Below are 24,095 nucleotides of genomic sequence, written 5' to 3'. Positions count from 1 at the left end.
CATTGTGAGACTTCGACCTTCATTGAGGTTGGCAATGTAAATAACAATGCCATTTATTTATAAGTAAAAAAAAAAGAAATGTCATGAGCAATGCCAATAGCTGTAACTTTTCCAAAGGCGAAACCATTGCATTGTAAATGCTTGTTTTCCAAAGTGAGTAGCTGTAGATTTTGAACCTTAGCTCTGTCAGCACCTAGGGAAACCGAGCAAACCTATACATTTTTGAAAACGAAACACCCAAGAGAATACAGAATGCGGTGACTTGTCTGGCCCTCATCAGGATCTGTTACCCAGAATCCCTTGCAAACCTCAAACTGTATCTTAAAAAAACAACATTTTCCTCACATTTCTGTGGTGGAAAGTTCTGGAATCAGCGTGTATCCACAAAATCCCACCTACCCCACATTTCCCAAAGTCTTCTGAGAAAAATGGTGCCTCACTTGTGTGGGTAGGCTTAGTGCCCACAACAGGAAATGGGCCAAAATGCAATGTGGACACACCACATTTTCACATTGAAAACTGACCCTTTTTTTGCAAAGTGCCAACCTGTAGATTTTGATCCCTAGCTCTGCCTGCACCTAGGGAAACATAGTAAACCTATATATTTTTGAAAACTAGACACCCAGGGTAATACAGAATGGGGTGACTTGTCTGGCCCTCACCAGGTTCTGTTACTCAGAATCCCTTGCAAACCTCAAACTGTATCCTAAAAAACATATTTTCCTCACATTTCTCTGGTGAAAAGTTCTGGAATGTGCGTGGATCCACAAAATTCCACCCAACTCGCATTCCCCAAAATTGTCCAAGAAAAATGGTACCTCACTTGTGTGGGTAGGCCTAGTACCTGTGACAGGAAATGGCCCAAAACGCAACGTGGACACAGCACATTTTCACAGTGAAAACTGACCCTTTTTTTGCAAAGTGCCTAGCTGTAGATTTTGAGCCCTAGCTCTGCCAGCTCTTACGGAAACCTAGCAAACCTATATATTTCTAAAAACTAGACAGCCAGGGAAATCCAGGATAGGGTGTCTTGTCTGGCTCTCACCAGGTTCTGTTACCCAGAATCCCTTGCAAACCTCAAACTTTGTAAAAAAACAAACACATTTACCTCACATTCCCTTGCGCTTAGTGGGCTTTCTGTACCCCCCCCCCCCCCCGGGGACCGAATCAGGGGCTATTGCCCCATCTGCCTCCCGGGGGACACAAAGTCTTTTGTTTTCCTCGGGGGGTAGGGTGGGGGCATTGGCATGCCCATTTTGGATTTTGGGCAACTCCCGCCCCGAAATTCATCTGGGGAAAAAAACTAGTGTCTAGTGGGATTTCTGCTCCCCTTGGGCGGGAGGGGCAGAAAGACTGTACTTTTGCAGGAAGAGGTGGGGCATTGGCATGCCCATATTGGGCAGCCCCCAACCCTAATTATATATTTTTTTTAATCCCTGGTATCTAGTGGGCTTTCTGCCCTGCCTCCCTGGGGGCGGATAGGGGCTACTGCCCCCATCTGCCCAGCCCGGGGGGAGGAAAGCCTGTCATTTTGTGGCAAGGGAGGTGGGGGCATTGGCATGCCCATATTGCGCAGCCCCCACCCCTAATTCAAAGTTAAAAAAAAATCCCTGGTATCTAGTGGGCTTTCTGCACCCGCGGGGTCAGATTAGGGGCTCCTGCCCCATCTGCCCTCCGGGGGGGGGGGGGGGCAGAAAGACTACATTTGCCCAAAAAAATATGGGGGGAGCAAAGGCCCTTGCCAAGGGGCCAGTCCCCCCTCCCTGGTACCTCTTGGGTGGATCCCTGCTTGGGGATCACCCTCCTGGAGCAATCCCCAAGCAGGGATCCACTAAAGAGGGGTACCATTGGAAAGGGGATACTGTTTAAACGGAGTTGTGTATTTTAAATCTGAAAAACTGGGCATTTCTAAGGTCACATTTGAACAGAAATGCTGTACTTTTTAATAGGGTTATGGCAACTTGGACCAGAGCACGGCTCCTATAGAGTTAATGAGACAACAATTGCCACTTAGTACGGGACTGTGATACTTTTTTTCAGGCTTCAAAGTTGAACTGTACCGGTATACCTTTTACAGGACTCTAAGGTGCCCTTTTTGTCCTCTTTAACCAGACATAAACAAGCCACTTTTGTTCTCATTTTACGTGCCTGGCAGGGCTGGATTCGCCTATAGGGCAATTTAGCAGTTCCGAAGGGCTGGCCTGACAGGCTAGTGTGTGTGGGCTAGTTATTTGGCTGTTTGTGGGCCTGTTTTACAGTGTAGTAGACCATGCTGTTCTCTGGCACTGCTATAAATTGATTGCTGCAGGCACAGATGCATGCAGTCATCCACATATATTACATAAACACATATACAGTGTGTCCTTCCAAGTTCCAAACTGCCTTGATTTGCAATGCTGGCAAATTTTGTTTTTCTTTTGCTAGCTGATTCACTGATATGGGGCCACGTTCTTAACGATCTGATTCACTAATGAGGGCCACTTTTATTTGCTGCCCAGGTCTATTTTCTGTTGCGTGGTGTCTAGAGTACAATTCTGACTCGTAAACAGATACTGTGTGGCAGATTGCCATTACTCGTCCTCAATTAAAAAAACTGTCGGAAGTAATGTAAACAATCAGCTGACTAGCGTTCGCTTTGATGACTCTTTCATGGCTACTGCCAATTCCCGCCCGCCCGGCTTCCACAAATTGACCAAGGCCTCCTCCCACCGCCCTTCCTCCTCCCACTGCCACCCTCGGGCGCTTTCAAACCCAGCCGCCCGCTCCCTCGGACCCAACAGACAGAAAGTGCAACTACTCACCGGGGAGGTCTTCCGCGGCCGGGGTCCTTGGTCATCATTGGACGGCAGGTCCCCTAAAGAGAGGAAGGGGGAGAAGTTATTAGGTTTCCACGAGCCCTCCGTCTCTTCTTCTCCATGCTTCCTACCCTCCCTGTTGTAAGGAAAGCCGCTTTCTCTCCTAGGCTGGGAACGCACCCAGCTCGCGCTTTCTAAACAAATCTTCTGGCAAATAAACTCGCACACTTTTTCTCTCGAGTGCCTTTTCACCTCCCCCAGCCATGGAAGCTAAGGCATTACTTGCGCGCTAAATTCAATGGAGATTATGGCTCGGAATCGGAAGCCTTCCACGGACGGGTCTGCACAGTTAACAGGTCCGTTCTGCGGCCCTTGCAATTATCTGTGCAAACACAGTTTATCCCTCTTCCCCAAACAGGAGTAAAGAAGCACTTGGATGGCGCAAGTGAGATACTAGTGTATAGAAATGGGCAATGTTTTCAGTGGACTAATTAATGCGCCTCCTGGAGAAATAGACATATAAACAGTTTTGGATTATTACCGATTAAGCCGTTCATTCACGTTTTCATAGTTAATTTGTTTGCTTTATTATGTAGTGCTCAAACAGACTAAAAGCCATTTCATAGCACTTTGCAACAAGGATTACCAAAGGCACTAGGTCTCATCTACAATGTTTATACTTAATGTTTAAAACCCTTATAACGATTGAATGGCAAGTAAGAGCAAACATTCATGTGCACATTAGTGCCGGCCATCCTATTTACTAAATGTGCACTTCAATTACTTCATTTTTTCAAAATGTATCAACTTATACCTTTCAAAATAGCCACATTTCTAGTCCATTCTCTTGTGTTCAGAAGAATTGACCATTCCCTAGCCTCTGATGCTCTCTCCCACTTCATCATCTCTCTTCTCTTTGTTCCTGATTCACCGGCATTTGCGAAATCTGTTAAAAAAAACTGAGCATTCCAAGGAGCTGCAAGAGCTGTGATGCAAGATCTCCGTCAAGTTGCGCCGTTCTGCGTTGGCTCCAACGAAGCTGTGTGGTGCGGCTTTGTAGGGGTTTACGTCACCTTTCGCTGTTTTTGTTGAGGCTGTCATCATTCGGCTTCATTCTGATGAAGATTGTAGCTGCACGGCAAGGCTTTGTGTCACTTTGCACCGGATTTGGTCAGACCACAGCTGGGCCAACATAGCAGTTTTAGACCCACTTCCAAGGGTCTTGAACTGGAGAGGCACCACTTGGGAGGTTAGGTCTCACTGCAGGCAGAGTCCAGGTGCAGGCTTAAAGGTAGTTGGGTTTTTCTGTCCTTGAGTCTCGGATCAGGAAGCCAGCCATCGGGCCTTGGAGTCACTCTGGTGGTCCTGTGTTGAATATGTACATTCAGTCCTTCTCACTCAGGCAGTAGGGTAGCAGGTCAGCAGAATAGTAGGGCAGCAAACTAGCAGTAAGTCTTGCAGCATAGCAGCACAACAGTTCTTCATCTGATTCTTTAACAGGTCCAGTTGTGTATTGTAGAGTTGGTTTTGAGGGACTAATATTTATACTTGTTGCCAACTTTGAAGTAGGAGAAGTTTCTGAAAGTTTCCACACCAAAGGCATTTGGAATTTCTTTCCTCCCTGCCCAGGTTCCAGCTTACCTTAGTACACAAAAGCCAGTGTAAAACCCCTTGAGAGCGTGTGGAGGCAGAGTCTTTGTGATGTGCAAGTGTGGTAAGTGACAGCTCTGCCCCCTATAAAGGCAAAGATAGGGCATCCTGCCAGCCTATTGCCCCTTTGTTTCCCTGTCTGAGAGTAATACATGAAGAGCAACTACCAGCTACACCTAGTCATGCCACCCTGGATACAGGCTGCAAGCACCAAATGGTTAGGAAAAGAAAAAGCTAACTTTTTAAAAGTGCATTTTCAGATTTTGATTTAAAAGCCAACGTTACCATTGAAAACCGTTTTAAATTACAACTCTTTAGAGACCAAACTCAACATTCCTATCTGCTCCCAATTGAATGTAATAAGGTGAGCCAATGTTACCCTATGAGAGAGGTGGGCCTCACAGTACTGAAAACCAGATGTAAGAGTTTTTCAGTACCAAGACGTGCAAAACTTAAAAGCACATGTCAAACTTTATAAATGCACTGAACCCTGCCCTATGGGTTGTGTAGGGCCTAGCCTAGGGGTGACTTTTATTTATTTAAAATGGTGCAATCGGCCTGCCTAAAGGTTTATTTTGCTAGGTCAAAATGACACTTTAAAACTGCCCACACAGGCTGCAATGGAACCATAAGAGGTGTTTAAAAGAGCTACTTAAGTGGGAGGCACAATTAGTGCTGCAGACCCACTAGTAGCACTTAATTTACAGGTGCTGGGTACAGGTAGCACCACTTTAATAGGGACTTGCAGGTTAAATAAAAATGTCCCAACTGATTGTAAGCCAATTTTACCATGTTTAAAGAAGAGAGCACAAGCACTTTACCTCTAGTTAAGAAGTAAAGTGTGCTGAGTTCTAGGGTCAACAAAACAAATGTAGCTTAAGTGGGAGGAGTAAGGTAAAATATTTGAGGGAAGACTACCATAAGGTTGGCAGATCTAACAATCTCCAATTGCTCAATATGTACAACCTTCATCCACTCTTTTCAATACAATCTCATCTGCTATCTACTTCCTGGTGTTCAGAAGATTAGACTATTGTATTAGCCTTCTACTTGGCCTACCTAGCCACTCCACTGTCACACTGATCAAGGTCATTAACTTTAACAAGTCCAATCTCTTCAAGGTTCACAGAAACACACCCGCCACCAACTACCATCAGCATGTTGGTTGGCTTACTGAAAAAACATAGTAATTTACAGTTAATACTCTTAGTTTTTTTATCAGTTGCAATTTTGCCCCCATAAATCTCTTGGATACTCTTTCTTCCTGCTTTCCAGCTTGCAGCCTTTAATTGGCCAACCAAAATCTTCTGACCTCACCTACACCTCCTTGAGCCTCCTCTAAGTTTCATTCATTTTACTCAGTAAGTTCACATATTTGGAAATCCCTCCCACCTGTAATTCAGACCTCCCCCTCAAACTGGAATGTAAAATTTGCTGACAAGTTTTTTGTGATGACTTGTATATAAGTCTTTGCTAGCTGAGATGTTTTTCCATGTCTCCTGGTCTCCACACTGTCACCTGTTGATGCAAGCTAATGCTGTTTCATATGTAAGTTTGTTATTGGCTTTGGTGCCTACTTCAATACTGTCTTGGTAAATATGTAAAACATTCTGTTTGAAATGTTCTGGTGCCTGTTAAATAATAAACATTTAAATAAAAAACAGTTACATGATCTATCAATGTGAAACCTGCCAAGCACCTTCCCTCTTCCACTTCAAACTAGAACTCAAGATCTTCTCATTGACTAAAAAGTGTTTCTCCTTACTAGTTCACTGACACAATATCATGGTAAACATTGTTTTTGAGAAAAATATCCTGTCGAAAATATTGTTTACCGCAATATTGTGCTCCTATACTTATAAAAGTAAGTAACACAATTATCTGAAAAAAATATAACTGACACTATTATCATCCTAAAATGTACAAAATATTGATATTTTAATACAAATAAAGTTTTAATTAGTAAATGTTAAATATTTTAAAATATCAACTAAATATAATGTAAAATAAATACATTCCACCAATATGTAGTACTTTATATAAATATATAACTATATAAACACATAAACACATGTATATATGCGTCTGCATTTAAATAAACATATATGTATAGTGTAACCTAATTGATATAAATTGTTATGTTACATTATATTATTTATTTAATATTTAAAATGTTATATTATGAAAAATACCTACTGGCAGTCGCCAGTAGGTAGTTATAGTTAGGACCTGGTTTCCATAGGAATGCATTTTTTCACTTGTGCCATTTGACAAACCTTTACAAAATGTACCCAAAACAGTTCACCTGTGATTCTAGTTGCAAATGGAAAGTTTCGGGTCATACGTCAAGTGAGTGTCGAGAAAAGGGATTAAAAAAAGTGTGTTTCCCATGTTTATTCCTATTGGAACTTTCAACATGACTACAGCCCAAAACGCTGCATGGCATTCCACTAATTTTGGCAGAAAGCTAGCTTTTGGTCCACAGATTGTGCTTCAGTAATTTGGTGTATATCTGTTCAGTAGTTGTCAACAAATAAAAGAAATTCAACTTTGCTGGGATCGTGACAACTTCTTGAATAATAATGAGGTCTTGCAGGTAAGTGCAAAGTTCTGATTGGCTGCCAATACTTCAACCAGGAAGTGGTTGCAGCCATCTTGGAACTCGGCTTCAGCCGAATCCCCCAAAAAATTGTAAAGAAAAGGGTGCAGGATAAAAATAACCTGACCCCCAAGCCCTGGTCTTTGGGTCCTAGAGGGACCCCAGCAGGGCAAAAAAGTTTTTTCTTAAGTAAAAACAATTGCTGCAAATTCATGAAATTCACAAATTTGTGGCAAAAAAATGAATAAAAACCAAGCTGGGGCTCTTGAGCTTGTTTTCAAAATGACCCAGGTTGGACAGCTCCCAAGGGTTTTTCATAAAAAAGGTGGGGTGCATGGGACACCCCCCCCCCCCTCCTGATGCTCTTTTAGCTCCATGGAACACCACCTCCCCTGGGCATTTTTTTAAAGATAATCAGGGGGGCCATGCAGACTCCCATTGTGGTCTTCTAGAAGCCCTGGGGACCACCACCTCCCCAGGACAAATAAACCAATTGGCATGGGGCCATGTGGGCACTGGTGCCCCAGTGCCATAGGGGCCACCACATCCTTGAGCCTTTCTTTTTTTTGAAGAAGGACAGGGGACGCATGGTCCCCTCCTGGGACATTCTCGGGCCCGGGGGCCACAACCTCCCTAGGGAGGCCCATGCAAACAGAAGGAGCGGGCTGGGTAGCCCCCTCTTGGAGCTGAAAATGGCACTGGAGATGCCACACCCAGGGCAAGCTCCTGCTTTGTTCCAGGGCGCCTACCCTGGGGCATGGCTGTTTGCTTTTGCTTGGCGGGAGCTTTGACAGCTCCCACTAATCAAAAGAAAACACTCCGCTTCCGCTTCCAGCTGGCACGACCTTTTAAAGGTTTAATCTCTTTCCTTGCCCGCAAATGTGCAGGCAAGGAAATAGACAAAACCGATTGATCTTGCATGCAGGCTCCTCCTGCAGTCCCAGGGAAATGAGGAGAAATAGGCAAAATAAAGGTCAGATACTAGCAGAAAGATGCAAGATAAAGGTGAGGAACAAGCAGAAAGAGGCAAACTAATGGTCAGCAATGAGCAGGAAGATCCAAAATAAAAATGAGAAACAAACAGAAAGATACAGAATAAAGGTCAGAAATGAGCAGCAAGAGACAAGATAAAGGTGAGAAACAAGCAGAAATAGGCAGAATATAGCTCAGCAATGAGCCAAAAGAGTCAAGATAAAGGTGAGAAACCAGCAGAAAAAGGCAAGATAAAGGTGAAAAAACAAGTAGAAAGAGGAAGAATAAAGAACAGAAAGGAGCAGAAAGAGGCAAAATAGAGGTCATAAATAAGTAGCTAGAGGCAGAATAACGGTTAGAAACTGGAATAAAAGAGGCAAAGTAAAAGGAAAGAAACCTGCAGAATGAGGCAAAATAGAGGTCAGAAACTAACAGAAACAGGCAAAATAAAGGTTAGAAACTAGCGGAAAGAGGCAAAATAGAGGTCAGAAACTGCAGAAAGAGGCAAAATAAAGGTTAAGAATGAGCAGAAAGAGGCAAAATAAAAGCAAGTAATGAGGAAAAAGAGGCAAAATAGAGGTGCGAAATGAGCAAAAGGAGGCACAATAAAGGTCAAAATTGAGAAAAATTCAGAAAATGAGCAGAACCCACTCAGGCACTCATGCACTCAGTCACAGAACAACTCAGACACATATACCCGCTTACATACCCAGTCAGACAAGCATGCACCCACTTACAGAATCACTCATACTCTCTCTCACATACTCACAGACCAACTCAGTGACTCATGCACTGACTCACAGATCAACTCAAATACTAACCCACCCACTCACAGACCCACTCAGAGACTCACAAACCCACTTGCAGACCCACTCAGACACTCCTGCACTCACTCACAGACTGACTGACATGCACAAGGAGTTACTCACAAACCCACTCAGACACTCTTATGCCCATGCACAGATCCACTCAGACTTTTACTCATACACTCATGCACCCATGCAGACACTCAAGCACCCACCTACGGACCCACTCAGATACTCATGCACCTACTCGCACACTCAGACAATCACATACTCACTCATACACCAAATGAGACACTCATACACTCACTCACACACTCATTCTGAAAGGATACAGATTACAATTAGGACATACAATTAAAAACATCTTAGAAATGTACCAAAAAAAACAAAGGTTACAGGGGCGTTGTAGTTACTCTAGAAATTCACTGAAAAAACTAAAGGGTATAGGGATGTTATAGTTAGGAAATATAGTTTTTTTCAACTAAGAAAGTCACTGAAAAAAGAGGTTACAGGTATGTTATGGTTAGACTCAGATTTCACTTGTACAAAACCAGTGGAATTCAGGAGTTATAGTTACCTGAGCTAACTATACTTGAACCCCCTCAATGCACTGTTTATGACCTCACATATTGCGTCACCTATGAAATGGTCAGTGGCATCACAGTTAACATCACTGATGACATATCAAACGACATCACTGATGACATCACTGATGGCATCACCCACAGAACCACTCACACACCCATTCACATCCCTATACATCCTCTCATACACTCACTCACATATCCACACAACCACCCACATATCCATTTTCAGATCTGTATAAGTATTCATACAACCACTCATTCATCCATAGTGCCACTTGCATACCCACTCATTCATACAGCTGCTCACATAACCATTCACTCACCCATACAGCTATTCATACAACCAGTCATTCATCCTTACAGCCACTCATGCACCTATTCACTCATCCATGCAGTCAATCACATACCCACTCATATAGCCACTGACACATGCAGCCAGTCACCCATACAGGCTCTCACACTCACTTACCCATACAGCCATTAACTGACCCATTCAGTCATTAATACAAGTATGCAGACACCCATGCACTCACCAAAACAGCTACTCATACACCCAGCCACTCACTCATATAGCCATTCACACAGCCACACACTCACCCATACAGCTACTCATGCATTCACCCACACAGCCACTCACACACCCACTCACTGACCCATACAGTCTCTCCACACAGCCACTTACTCACCTATACAAGCACTCCACACTCACTCACATACATACCCATTCACTCACCCATACAGCCATTTACACAGACACTCCCTCTCCAATACAGCCACACACCTACCAACTCACTTAAACCAATCACCCACTCAAACTGCCACTTGCTCACCCATACAGACACTTACGCAGCCAGTTACTCAGTCATACAACCATTCAGACACCCACTCACTCACCCATACAGTCACTCATGCATCCACTCATACAGCCACTCAAATAGCCACTCACTAACCCATGCAGTTACTCACGTATGTATGTATGTATGTATGTATGTGTGTTCTTATATAGCGCTCGACTTACCCTAGGGCATCTCGGCGCTTGCCTTGGGAACCCGTCCTGGCTTTTCCCTGTGAGATAACCCGTACTGGGTATCCCCAAGGTGAAAGCCAGGCATCCGGCCGCGGGGGGGCCATAGTGGAGATTAAGCAAGCTTAATGCCCAGAGTTGCAGAGTGTGAACCCGTGATTAGCGTGGGCACCAAAGCGAGAATTATCAAGTCCGTGGACAATTGGGCTCAGGACCCTGCCGCGTCGGGAATTGAACCCTGGTCCCGGGTCTGACCTCTGCTTCAGGGTATGCCTCCTCTAACCAGTGAGCCACACTTCTCCACTTATTACCCACTTATTCACACATACAGCCCCTCACACACCCACTCACACCTCAAATATTCATTAAGACAGCCACTCACACATGCATACACACAGTCACACAACCACTCACATAATATATATTAGAAGCAGTATCCTTCATTGGTAGTACATCTAGTATACTCATTTAACTTTTGTAGTACCTTAGTAAATATCTTTAAGAATCGGAAAGTCTGACAAAATACTTACACTCATTGGATGATGTCATCAGTGATGTAATTTGAGATGTAATCAATGATGTCATCAGTGATGTCACTGACTATGTCAGGAGTGATGTAATATATGAGATCCTTAACAGTGCATTACAGAGACGTAAGTTATAGTTAGCTTAGGTAACAATAACTGCTTAATTTCACTGGTTTTGTACCAGTGAAATCCACCCGCGGCCACTGCAGGTAAAAGCGGTGGGCTGGTGGGGTCAGGTGAGGGGGGATTTCGATAGACGACCACGAGGGAAAATTAAATAAATAATTAATTTTCCCTCATGGTGATCTCTTGAAATCCTCCCTAACGTGCCCACCGCCCCACCACTCTTACCTTCAGAAGTCGCAGCTGGTGAAATCTGAGCCTAACTATAGTGTGCCTGTAACATTAGTTTTTGATTTTTTTTTACTTTGAAATACACCAAATGATGTCATTTGAGATGTCATCAGTTATGTCATAAGTGATGTCATAAAACACATCATGAGTGATATTATATGTGAGGTCATGAGCAGTGCGTAGTGGGAATGCAAGTTATAGTTAGTGTTAACTATAACTGGTAAATTTCTGTGTTTTTTTTAGTTCAAAATGCTAATGTTGCCATTGACAAATTCACCTAACTATAATAATACTATAAACTCAGTTATACCCTGACTGCTGTCCCTTGAAGGGGGGTCACTCGGCTCTCGCCGCATCCTGTGCTCTGCAGCTCTCCCTCCCGCCGCCGCAGCAAGACATCCCGCGGCCGCTGTGCGGAGGGAGACTACACTCCCCAGCCTGCACTGCTTCCAGCCGGAAGCCGACGCCGTTGTTCCCGCGCCCGGAGGCGCTTGAAATTACCGGCAGCCCCGGTGGAGCGGGTGGTCTCAGTTATCCCCTGACTGCTGTCCCTTGAAGGGGGCTCACTCGGCTCTCGCCGCATCCTGTGCTCTGCAGCTCTCCCTCCCGCCGTCGCAGCCAGACATCCCGCGGCCGCTGTGCGGAGGGAGACTACACTCCCCAGCCTGCACTGCTTCCAGCCGGAAGCCGACGCCGTTTTTCCCGCGCCCGGAGGCGCTTGAAATTACCGGCAGCCCCGCGTCGAGGGACGCCGGGCGAAGCCCGGGCAAAGGGCAGGCCCTCCTAGGCCCTCAGAGGCCAGAAGAGGCCGGGCTGGGCCACCTCCCAAAGTTACTGTAATAGGTGAGGCTGACCTACTAATACCCACAATGGTGAAAAGAAATATCAACAACGTAGCACAAGCATCTGAAAGACCCTTAGTTCCCCGACCCTCTCTGGAAAGCATGTTGGAAAACGCTTTCAACATGGTAACAAACGAAATAGCGAATACCGAGAGGAGGATGTCAATGGGTCTCGCAAGTACACTCCCTGAGACACCATTGGCAAACCCCAATAACGCCCTCCCGCTTTCACCTGTGGTTACAGTCATGAAATCATCACTACCAGCTAGCTCTCAGGAACCACTGTTAGGTGGGAGCGGCTCTACCATCACTATGGAGTCCCTACCAGACCCAGTTTTCCCCCTGACTCCGAGTAACAAGCCTGGAGAGAAAAGAAAAAGAGGTGCCTCCAAACCAACGGGTAATAAGAGGAAGCAACCTCTTCGCAACAAGAGCCAGCCAACTCCCCAGAGTATGTGATCCAAAGGGAACAAAGAACTATCGGGGGTGGCGCTGACACGACCGAGTCTACACCACATGACGACGTGGTTCTTGTTGCATCCCCAACATCTCCAGTAAATGATGGGCACACCTCTGCTTGTACACAGACTGAGTCATTACTCGAAAGCATCAGCCAACCAAAGACTAATGGGAATCTTATTGAGCCTATTGTAGACACTATTTTTAAACAAATGGAAAGTCAAATGATCAAGCAATTTAATACTATTTTTAAATGATTAGATAGGCTGGAAAATCTTGTAAAAAAGGAAGATGTAAAAAGGAAAGGGCTGATTAGTCTTGACCTATTGAGGGGAGATCGCATAGTGAAAGACATAGAGTCTGCCTGTAAGGTTAACATGGGTGAAGGGCCGAAGACCCCCAGCAGCAGCATATCCACACCTATTGTTGCACCCAGGAGTAATACTGCAGCGAAGATCCCAACTGTCATGAAACCACAGCACACCTTGGTCATGGCAGCTCGACCCTCCAGTATCACCAGTACGGTTAGCGGCTTGTCAAAGGATGTCCACACCCCTGCTGTCCCTAAATCAGGGGCCTTAACCAACACTGCCCCTGATAAGGCTGCGATAACTAGGCCCATAAAATCCTCGGGACCTGCCCTGCATTTACCACCGGATGCATGTCCATATGTCTTAGTTTTAACAGCCGTCCCACCGCTCAAAGAAGGCCAAGGTGAGTCTTGGGTCCAGTTAAATAATAAATGTATAGACTGGCTGTGTAAACATAAAGGGGTTGGCCATGATATTTCCAATGAAATCCTGTCAGCTCGCCGAGCAAGTTGGGTTGGTCCCTTATTTAAGAACATTAACGGCGACTGTATTGTGATTAATTTCCGCCACCCTGGGACAGCCAAATACATTCTCAACAACAATAACATCTACCCTGGCCCATCAACCATCATAACTCTACTTCCATTAGGCTATTTTTATAGGCCCCCCCGGAGATCATTTAATCAAGCCCCATCACCTTTTCCCCTGTTTAATAGATTTACTGTTTTATCTGAGTTGAGCAGTTTTGAATGACCACTACCATCAATCCTTCTGGATACAACACCTAATGACCAGCCGCATATAATTGATTCCATAGCTGAAACACCAATTTGCCATAATATAATGTTGCCCAATGATTCAGGAGTACCTGCATCACTAAATACATCTCTAACATCTTCCCAGGGCATCAATACCACCACATCCACTGACGACCTGAGCATACTGAGCTGGAACATCGCTGGTCTTAATGCTAAAACACATATTAAGGAGTGGACAGAGTGGGTCATTAATTTCGATGTCCTGATGTTCCAGGAGACTTGGTGCACTAGTCCCCTACTTCAAAAAGGGTACAGCTGTTACAATCAGATTGTACCCGTCCCGGCCATGGGTCGCCCAAGTGGGGAACTATCCATTTGGGCCAAGATCACGGCAGGAGTTAAAACTGAAATATTACCTGTTAACGATAAGAGCTTTCAGGCGTTGATATATATTAGTAGGATAAAGCTATGCCTAATCAATTTTTATAATAACGATTTCACAACTCATCCTAATTCCAATTTTATAAGATTATTTGATTTTATTGATGAAATTGTGGAGGGACACAAATATGGCAATTTTGATGGCATTTGTATAGGGGGTGACTTCAATGCCCATATTTATCCAAGAACCCCTAGCTGTAAAAGAGGAGTAGAACTGCTTGACCATTTAGCCTCACGTGATTTAGTTAACGCTATGGAGAAGGCAAATATCAATGGGACTGATGAACCTGTGGCCACTTATGTAGGGCGAGGGTGCTCAACTATAATAGACTATGTGTTCTTATCCTCTTTTTTAGGAGATCTCCTTTTGAAGGCCAAGGTGGTTAACGTTCCCTATAGTGACCACTATCCGATTTTAATTAGCCTTAAATCCGTTAAAAAACAGGGGAACAAGAGAGAAATTGGGGCACAAAACTTAGTCGCCTCCAGAGATAAACTTAGGGTGGTCTGGAGGGTGGTTGACAATAAGGGAGTCTTAACTCACAGCATCCAAAAGCACCCCCAACTAGTGTCAGTCTGTCTATCCAACGATAGCCCCGAACATGTTATCATCGAGGCCTTTACGGGCCTTTGTCTATACTACTATTATAAAGAGAGAACACAAACCTTTGAGCCAGGTAAACTCGAAAAGTACACCACCAATCAAAACCCCCAAGACATCGTTGAAAACCTCAGGGCAAGCAGAAGGACATAGGCTATTAAAAATAAAAAATATACGTTGTTTAAAAAATGTTGAAATAAAAATAAAGTAGTCCCTTGCAAGTAGCGCCGGCCGCAACGTCTGTGTGATGACATCATTTGCGTTTGCGCTCCCTGGCAACACTTCCGGAAATGGCGCCGAAGATCGTGACCTGCTGGGAGGACTGCCGCGGCCCTGCTTGCTGCTGTGCGAAGTGGCGGCCTGTGCGGGCGGGGCGCCTGGAGAGTGGCGGCCTGTGCGGGTGGGGCGCCTGGAGCGGGACCGGCGGCTGAGGTAAGGATCTCCGGGACACGGGCGGGAGGGGGCGGGAGGGGGCTGGGGCGGGAGTGGCCGGGGGCAGAAGTGCACGCAAGCCTCAAATGCTGCCCCAGCCCCTTTCTGGCCCAGGCAACGCTGGGGCGGGCTGCTAGTAAGGCTATAAAAATGGAGATTTCTAAACCAGCTCGAACGCCCAATCATATACAACCGAGGTGGTTCGACTCCTTATGTTCTAAAGCCAACCGGGAACTAAGGGCTGCCCTCACAGCGGACCCAAGAGATCCGTCCACCGTTAGGAGGCTGAGGGCTAGCTATAAGCATACTCTCAAAAAAAGAACAGAGGAGTTACTAAGAGAGCATTGGGACTCTCTCGTGCGCTTTGCGTCACTGAGGGACGTCACTGGGTTTTGGAGCGAAGTTAAGAGTTTAAGATCACTAGGAACTAATATCACCCCCATAAACTGTAACATACCAGGGGGTGTGTGGGTGGATCACTTCTCGAAAATTTATAAGGCCCCCCTTAACCCCACAGACATTGCCCCTCCATTAATTACACTTAATATTACCTTAATGGAGGTAGAAGATGCCATTTCAAAAAGCGCGGGGAACAAAGCTCCTGGGCCAGATGGCCTATCCATTGACCAAATTAATTCGGAACCAGACTATTGGGCGCCATTATTGTGTAACATTTTTAACCATTTATCACACACACCACCCCCAGTAACTTGGTCAAATAGCACCATCGTGCCTATTTTGCTACTAACAGACCTAGCAGCGGCTGGCCTGACTCAATTGATAACTTCTCCCACGCACCAGGCAGGCCATACGTTAGATGGTCTGTTTACTAACAGTCCCTTAGTAACGGTTACCCAAATTATCCCTCTCATTTGGACAGACCATGCAGCGATCCTCTTCACTGTAGAAACTAATCCTTCAAAACCCACAGTCATAGCCCCTTCTCAATCTTCATACAGAGATTGGAAAAACATCAACTTAGCACATCTAGCGGAGATGATGCAAGAAAATCTCATTTCTGATGAGCATGACCCCACTATAGCGTCCTCTACCTATTTGAAGAATTTAAACAAGGCTTGCAACAGGCTAGCCCCCATTAAAACCTCCTATCGAAACAGGAAATTACCATCAGCCCCATGGTTTAACGAAACCCTTCGGATGCAGAAACAACACTGCAGAAATCTTGAAAGGCATTGGCGACGCAACTATAGTCCAGCAGACAAGATGACCTATAAAAACGCCCTGTCCATATATAAGGGACTTATAGTTGCTGAAAAAAGCCGCTATTACACCTCTCAAATCGAGCATGCAAAAAATTCAGCAGGAGAATTATTTCGGGTGGTCAACACTTTGTCCAACCCCCCTGCCCCTCGCCTAGAAGGCTCTCAGTCTTTAGTGGATACCCTGGCCAATTACTTTGAGGAAAAAGTTAGATCCATTTTCATCACTTTTACGCATTCCGCCCCCCCTCCCCTTCCTGAGGCACTTCTTACTAATACCTCACCCACCCTATTATCCTTTGACACTATCGATCAGGATCACATTCATCGCCTGGTATCCAGCATCAAATCCGGTTCCCCTCTTGACCCTTGCCCCCCTGCTATTCTAAACCGCATCCCAGATGCAATCTCCCCTGCCTTGACTACTATCTGCAACGCCATGTTTGCATCTGGCATATATCCTTCAGTTTGGAAGGAGGCTATTATCAAGCCCCTTCTAAAAAAGCCTACTCTGGACCCTCAGCTTCCCGCTAGCTACAGACCCATCGCCTGTCTCCCTTTCCCAGCCAAAATTTTCGAAAAGTCTATGAACATCCAACTTTCGAAATTCATCAATGATAACAATCTTCTTGACGAGACCCAGTTTGGCTTTAGACAGGGGCATGGGACGGAGACAGCACTACTAAAGGCCGCAGATGAAATCAGAGCAACCATGGACATGGGAGGAGCAGCAGTCCTCATACTTTTGGACCTTTTGGCTGCTTTTGACACGGTCGATCATGTCACTCTGATCGACCGTGTCTCAGCTCTAGGAATAAGAGGCAAAGCCAAAGATCTGATTGCATCATTCCTAGCCAACCGACCTCAGACCATCAAGATGGGCAATTTCATCTCCCACACCTTCTCCCTCCCATGCGGTGTTCCCCAGGGCTCCTCGCTAAGTCCGACGCTGTTTAATATCTATGCGTCAGACTTGGCGAGGGTGATAAAATCTTATGGAATCGCCCTCACTACGTACGCCGATGACACCCAACTAGTGTTATCGGTGCACAATAATGGAACATCTGTTGCAGCCAACTTTCAGGAGGGAATGAAGGCGATAAGCTCCTGGATGTCATCAAACTGCCTCAAGCTTAACTCCGATAAAACGGAGGTGATGACATTCGGGAGCTTACACCCAGTATGGTCTCCTCAGTGGTCAAGTCAAGTCAAGTCATAAAATTTGTATAGCGCACTACATACCCAGAGGGTTTCAAGGCGCTTAGGAAGGGGAGGAGGATTATTTGTCAAATATCCACGTTTTAAGCTGCTTTCTGAACGCTAGGTGGTTCTGGGTGAGGCGAAGGTAAGCGGGGAGTGAGTTCCATGTTTTAGCAGCCAGGTATGAAAAGGATCTGCCTCCCATGGTGGTCTTGTTGATGCGAGGTACAGTGGCGAGGGCTTGGCTGGAAGAACGTAGTTGGCGGGAGGGGGTGTAGAAGGACAGTCGAGAGTTGAGGCAATCTGGTCCGATGTCGTAGAGTGATTTGTGTGCGTGGGTAAGCAGTCGGAAAGTGATCCTCTTATTGACGGGTAGCCAGTGGAGGTCTTTAAGGTGACCAGAGATGTGTTCGTTGCATGGGATGTCTAATATGAGCCTGGCTGAGGCGTTTTGGATTTGTTGGAGTTTCTTCTGGAGTTTTGCGGTAGTACCCGCGTAGAGGGTGTTTCCGTAGTCTAGTCGGCTCGTGACCAGAGCGTGGGTGACTGTTTTCCTTGTTTCGGAGGGGATCCAGCGAAATGTTTTTCTGAGCATGCGAAGAATGTTGAAGCAGGAAGAGGATACGGCGCTGACTTGTCTGTTCATTGAGAGTGAAGAATCCAGGATGACGCCAAGGTTCCGTGCGTGGTCTGTCGGCATGGGTGCTTTTCCGAGGGCTTCCGGCCACCAGGAGTCGTCCCATGCAGAGGGGGATGTACCTAAGATGAGGACTTCTGTTTTGTCTGAGTTCAGTTTCAGACGGCTTTGTTTCATCCATTCGGCAACTTCTTTCATTCCTTCGTGTAGGTTAGTTTTGGCGGTGCTGGGGTCATTGGTGAGAGAAAGGATCAGTTGAGTGTCGTCCGCGTAAGAGATGATGTTGAGGTTGTGTTGGCGTGCGATGGCCGCGAGGGGGCTCATGTATACGTTGAAGAGGGTGGGACTGAGTGAGGATCCTTGAGGTACGCCGCAGATGACTTCAGAGGCCTCGGACTTGAATGGAGGAAGGCGGACTCTCTGGGTTCTTCCGGTGAGGAACGAGGTGATCCATTCAAGTGCTTTTCCTTGGATTCCGATGTTATTGAGGCGTTGTAGAAGGATGCTGTGGCAGACTGTATCGAATGCTGCAGAGAGGTCGAGGAGGATGAGGGCGACTGTGTCTCCATTGTCCAGTAGAGTTCGAATGTCGTCTGTTGCTGCGATGAGGGCGGTCTCAGTGCTGTGTTTTGCTCGGAAGCCAGATTGTGAGGGGTCGAGGGATTTGTTGGCTTCGAGGAAGGCGGCGAGCTGGTTGTTGACGGCTTTCTCGATGACTTTGGCCGGGAATGGAAGAAGCGAGATGGGGCGGTAATTTTTGAGTTCGGTGGGGTCCGCTGTTGGTTTTTTCAGAAGGGCGATGAGTTCAGGGTGTTTCCAGTCTTCTGGGAAGGTAGCGGAGTTGAGGGAGCAGTTGATGACGTCTCGGAGGTGCGGTGCTATGGCGGAGTCTGCTTTGTTGAAGATGTGGTGAGGGCATGGGTCTGTGGGGGATCCTGAGTGGATGGAATTCATCAGGCGGATGGTGTCCTCAGTGGAGATTGGGTTCCAGGCGTTAAGGGTGTTCACGGGGGGAAGATGGTCAGCAGATGGTAGGGTGGGTTGGTTTCCGGGTTGGTTGTCAAAGCTGTTGTGGATGTCTGCAATCTTGTTGTGGAAAAAAGAGGCTAGGGAGTCGCAGAGGGTTTGAGAGGGGGTGATGTCGTTGGAGTTGGCCGAGGGATTGGAAAATTCCTTGACGATGTTGAAAAGTTCCTTGCTGTTGTGGGTGTTGTTGTCAAGTCGATCCTTGAATGCTGTTTTCTTGGCTTTTCGGATCAGTTGGTGGTGAGTGCGGGTGGCGCTTTTGAAGGCGTCCTTGGTGCTGGTGGTTGGGTCTTTTTTCCAGGCCTTTTCAAGGGAGCGGCAGAGTTTCTTGGACTTCTTGAGATCATCGTTGAACCATGAGGCTTTCTTGCTGCCAGGTTTGCTTTGACGTTTTTTCAGTGGAGCTAAGGTGTCGGCGGTGTTGGATAACCATAGGGTGAGGTTGGCGGCGGCTTCGTTGGCGTTAGAAGAGAGGGCTGGGGAGTTTCGAAGGAGCGATGCGGAGATTTGGTCCGTGGTGATTTTGTTCCAGTTTCTTTGCAGGGTAGGTTGGGAGTGGTTGATGGGTTTCGGCTTGTTGTAGGTGAAGTGAACGCAGCTGTGGTCGGTCCAGAGGAGATCCGTAGTGTGGCTGAAGGAGACATGATTGCTGGATGTGAAGATGGGGTCGAGTGTGTGACCTGCGATGTGGGTGGGGGAAGTGACTAGTTGTTTAAGTCAGAGGTTGGCGAGGTTGTCCACGAGGGTGGCGGTGTTGTGGTCGTTTATCTTTTCAAGGTGAAAGTTGAGGTCTCCCAGAAGAATATAGTCTTTGGAGGGGAGCGCGTGTGGAGAGATGAAGTCCGTGATGTCTTCACTGAATTTTGCGCGGGGTCCTGGTGGTCTGTAGAGGAGGGTGCCTCTGAGTGTGGTCTTGGGGTCGATGTGGATCTGGAAGTGAAGGTGTTCGGAGTTGGCGAGGTTGGCGTCAGAGCTGGTTGAGATGCGGATAGATTTCTTATGGACGATAGCGATTCCTCCTCCTGTGTGGCTGGTACGGTCTATGTGGGTGATCTTATAGTCTTCAGGGATGGCAATGGTGATGTCTGGTGCGGAGAAAGCATTCATCCATGTTTCCGTAAGGAAGGCGATGTCCGGAGAAATGGTGTCTAGTAGATTCCATAGGTCAATGGCGTGCCTGTGGACCGAACGGGTGTTGAGAAGGATGCATTGTAGGTGGTTGGGGTCGGGAATCTGTGGTGTGGTCGTAGCGGAGAAGTTGTCGGTGCCGCTGAATTTGCAGGAGTAGCAGGAGAAAGGTCCATGGGTGTGTCCAGGAGCGGCTAGGACGCAGTTGGGGGCGCGACCGGGGTCAAGGGCTAGGAGGGTGGCGGCCTCGTAGGTAATGCGGGAGGGCTGGGGAGCGCGAGGGGCAGGGGGTCTGGCGCTGGGCGCGGGCTCGGCGCGGACGGGCGTAGACGGGCTTACCTTTGGCGCACCTTCGGCGCGGGTTGGGCGCGATCGCTGCGCGTGATGGCCACCTCAGCTGGGGCCCCCACCCCAGCCGGTGGCAAAGGTCCGTAATCTGGGAGTCACCTTTGACAACAAGCTGACCTTTCACCACCATGCCAACGCCGTTGTCTCATCTGCTTTCTACACCCTCAAAAAAATAAAAAAACTGCTTCCTTACCTACCACAATCAGCAGGAAAAACCCTCATCAGCACCTTAGTGTTTTCAAGAACAGATTACTGCAATTCACTTCTTTTGAATGCGCAGGAAGAAGTTCTCAACAAACTACAAACAGTACAAAATGCTGCAGCTAGAACGTTATTGTCCATCCCTAAATTTTCACCCATTTCCCAGCATATCAAAAAACTCCATTGGCTCCCTATCAGGAGCCGAATCAAATTTAAAGCTATGTGCATAGCTTATAAGACCCTGAACAACACAGGACCACAGTTTTTAAAAGAAGCTCTCCGTCCAGTAGAACAACATAGGATTCTACGATCTTCTTCAGCCTTTTTATTGAAAGTCCCCCGAACAAAAAGGGTCAACTGGGGAGATAGACGCTTCACCATTGCCACGGCCAAACTGTGGAATACTTTACCTCTCCATATCAAAACTGCCCCCACGCTTCTAAAATTTCGTAAAAGCCTCAAGACTTGGCTATTTTCCACCTTCTAACTCCCCGTTACTTAAAAGTGAGTTCTGTGAATTTTAGCGCCGAGACACCCGCATGGGTATTTGTTTGCGCTTTAAAAATTGCAAAAAATAAATAAATAAATAAATAAATAAATAAATAAAAATAAAAAAAATATTTTTAAAAAAGGCAATAGATCAGACCCTGCCTGTTATCGTCCGATATCTTTAATAGACAACACCTTGAAGATTTTAGGTAGGGTCCTTTTTAACAAGATCAGAGTTTGGGCGGAAGATAATTCCATCCTACACCCATGCCAGCTAGGCTTCAGAAGCCATGTGGGTACTGTGGAACAATGCCTAAACCTAAATCTATTAATGGCAAAGTATACTATTGCAAAAAAATCCCCTCTTTATTTAGGTTTTATGGACTTAAGTTCTGCTTTTGATTTTGTTAACCGCTCCCATTTATGGTCAGTTTTGTTGAATTATGGTTTAGATGAATCCTTAGTTTATTTTCTGGCCCACTTGCATAGTGATTTGAGAGCTCGTGTCTGTTTGAATACCCTCGGTGAAGCCTCTAGTGACATTTTTATAGGCAGGGGAGTCAGACAGGTGTGCGTTCTGGCCCCTCTGCTTTTTATTTTGTACATAAATGAACTAAGTAGTTTTGTGTGTAAATTAACAACTGATGTCCCGCAAGTCAATGGTAGACCACTTCCCGCCCTCCTTTATGCGGATGACGCAGTACTTATGGCCCGCACACCTAATGCACTGCGAATTTTAATTTCAGGCTTTGTTACGTTTATGGCAGACCTTGGCCTCTGCACAAAATTTAACAAATCATTTATAATGTGCTGTGGCCCCAAAAAACATATGATTAATCAAATTTTGATAGAGAATAATGTTTTAAAAAGCACAAGCACTTTTCCATACCTAGGCCTGTTGTTCGCTGACTCTGGCTCATGGCAACCGCATGTTTCCCTGGGTAGAAATAAACTCGGCAAAGCTATAAATTCTGTTACCGCTCTTCGTCAACCCCTACATGCTGAGGTTATTATATCAATGTTACAAATTTATAAGACCCAATGCCTACCCACAGGAACCTACGGCGCTGAGGTATGGGGTTATACAAACTGCATCAATATACAGACGGTGGAGAATAGGTTCTGTAGGAAGATCTTGAGGGGGTTATTTCTGCCCCAACTTGTGTGTGCCACCGAGAATTGAGCCTTAAGTATACAGAGGATTTTATAAGATCTAGACCCGCTCTGTTTTGGCTGAAAATATGGATGAACCCAGTTGTGCCACTGACCCGGGACATCATTATGGATTGTCTAAAATGTGATCAGGCCAGCCACATACCATGGCTCGGGCGGTGGAAAAAAGTCTAGTGAGTGTGGAGCAGGGGCTTTTATTTACATCTCCCCACACAATATATTGCACACAAGAATTTTGTAAAAAGGGCTCTTTATAATCTTTAGAACAGCGAGAGGGAAAAGAAAGATCTTGTAAAACCAGCCACTATAAGGTACTTAACCCTCTTGGTAACTAGTGACAGGCCTTTTGACTTGCCTGAAGGCTACCTGTGTAGAAAGATGAGTAAATGGAACAGGAGCCTGTTGTTTTGGTTTAGGGATGGGAGCATTAAAAACCTATTATGCTTCCCAATAGGTTTTAACAGAAACTTAGAAAACCTAAACTGTCCCTGTAACCATGGCGGGAAACAAAGCCTCTTACATTTTATGCTTTTTTGTGGCTTTTATGTAAAATATACTAGACATTTTTTAATGCCATATTTTCGTAAGACTGCCCGGCCTGATTTTAACTTAGCCTTTGGTGACTTACTGAGGCTGAGTTCTGATGAAGTAATTTTCAGAGTCAGTTGTTTTCTTAAAGCTGCTGTCCACTCAAGAGCGTCAATGAACATGGCTTGAAAGGTTTTGCACTCCATTTGCTTAGTTTGCACATTGCTAATTTTGCACAAGTAGCTGCCCTTTGCACATTTTATAGAAATGAATTTTTAACTGTCCTTAATTGTTGTGTATTTCATCGTGTACCTAAAATTTGATGATATTTTTTATTCATGCAGTTATTTGTAAACATACATTACGATGAATTAGGTGATTTTATTATGTGATTTTATTAGTTCCTTTTAAAACAAAAATGATTGTGGTATTATGTGTTTTGGATGATTGTTGGGATTTTATGTACTTTTATGGATGTCATTTAATCCGAATAAAGATCTTTGACTTGACTTGACTACTATAAACTTTGTTTTTTTCAGTGAATTTCTAGTTTTTTTAAACGAAAACAGATCTATTCAGCACACCTAACTATAACTTTGCTTTAACCTTTTTTCAGTGAATGTCTATATTTAAAAAAAATGTAAAGTAATACTTATTTATCATACATAAATGCCACCTCCCACCTGTTGCCAGGCCCTGCAGCCAAACCCCTCAATATAGCCAACCTCACGCTGAGGTTGGCCTTTGGCTGTGTGCAGTGGGGGGTTGGCCAGAAGGCCTAGCCTAGTGGACCCAACCCAAGGGCTGTTTTTTAAAAATTAAATGGGAGGGTACTACGGGCCCCCCTTCTTGAGCCTTGTTAGTTCCTGAGTACCCCATCCCCAGGACCATTTCTAAAAATAAAGGGGAGAGGGCTGAGCGGTCCACTTAAGGGCTTGGAACTCACCCTCCTGGGTCGTGTACTTTTTTAGGGCCCCTGGGACACCA

The 24,095-nt window shown here is 45.7% G+C and overlaps 1 protein-coding gene across 1 annotated transcript in view; it reads right to left on the bottom strand.

Annotated features, from left to right (window-relative positions):
* Window positions 1-24,095, bottom strand: part of SLC15A2 (solute carrier family 15 member 2) — a 483,947-nt gene that overhangs the window by 418,400 nt on the left and 41,452 nt on the right. The window contains exon 2 of the mRNA XM_086957069.1: window positions 2,802-2,854. Within this exon, the coding sequence (XP_086813195.1) occupies window positions 2,802-2,854 (53 nt within the window). The remainder of the gene's footprint in view (window positions 1-2,801; window positions 2,855-24,095) is intronic.

Source organism: Lissotriton vulgaris, chromosome 2_1 (genome assembly GCF_964263255.1).
Source record: "Lissotriton vulgaris chromosome 2_1, aLisVul1.2, whole genome shotgun sequence".
In the NCBI taxonomy this organism is placed as follows: Eukaryota; Metazoa; Chordata; class Amphibia; order Caudata; family Salamandridae; genus Lissotriton; species Lissotriton vulgaris.
The sequence above is the reverse complement of the archived record's forward strand: the minus strand, read 5'-3'. Positions and strand labels throughout refer to the sequence as shown.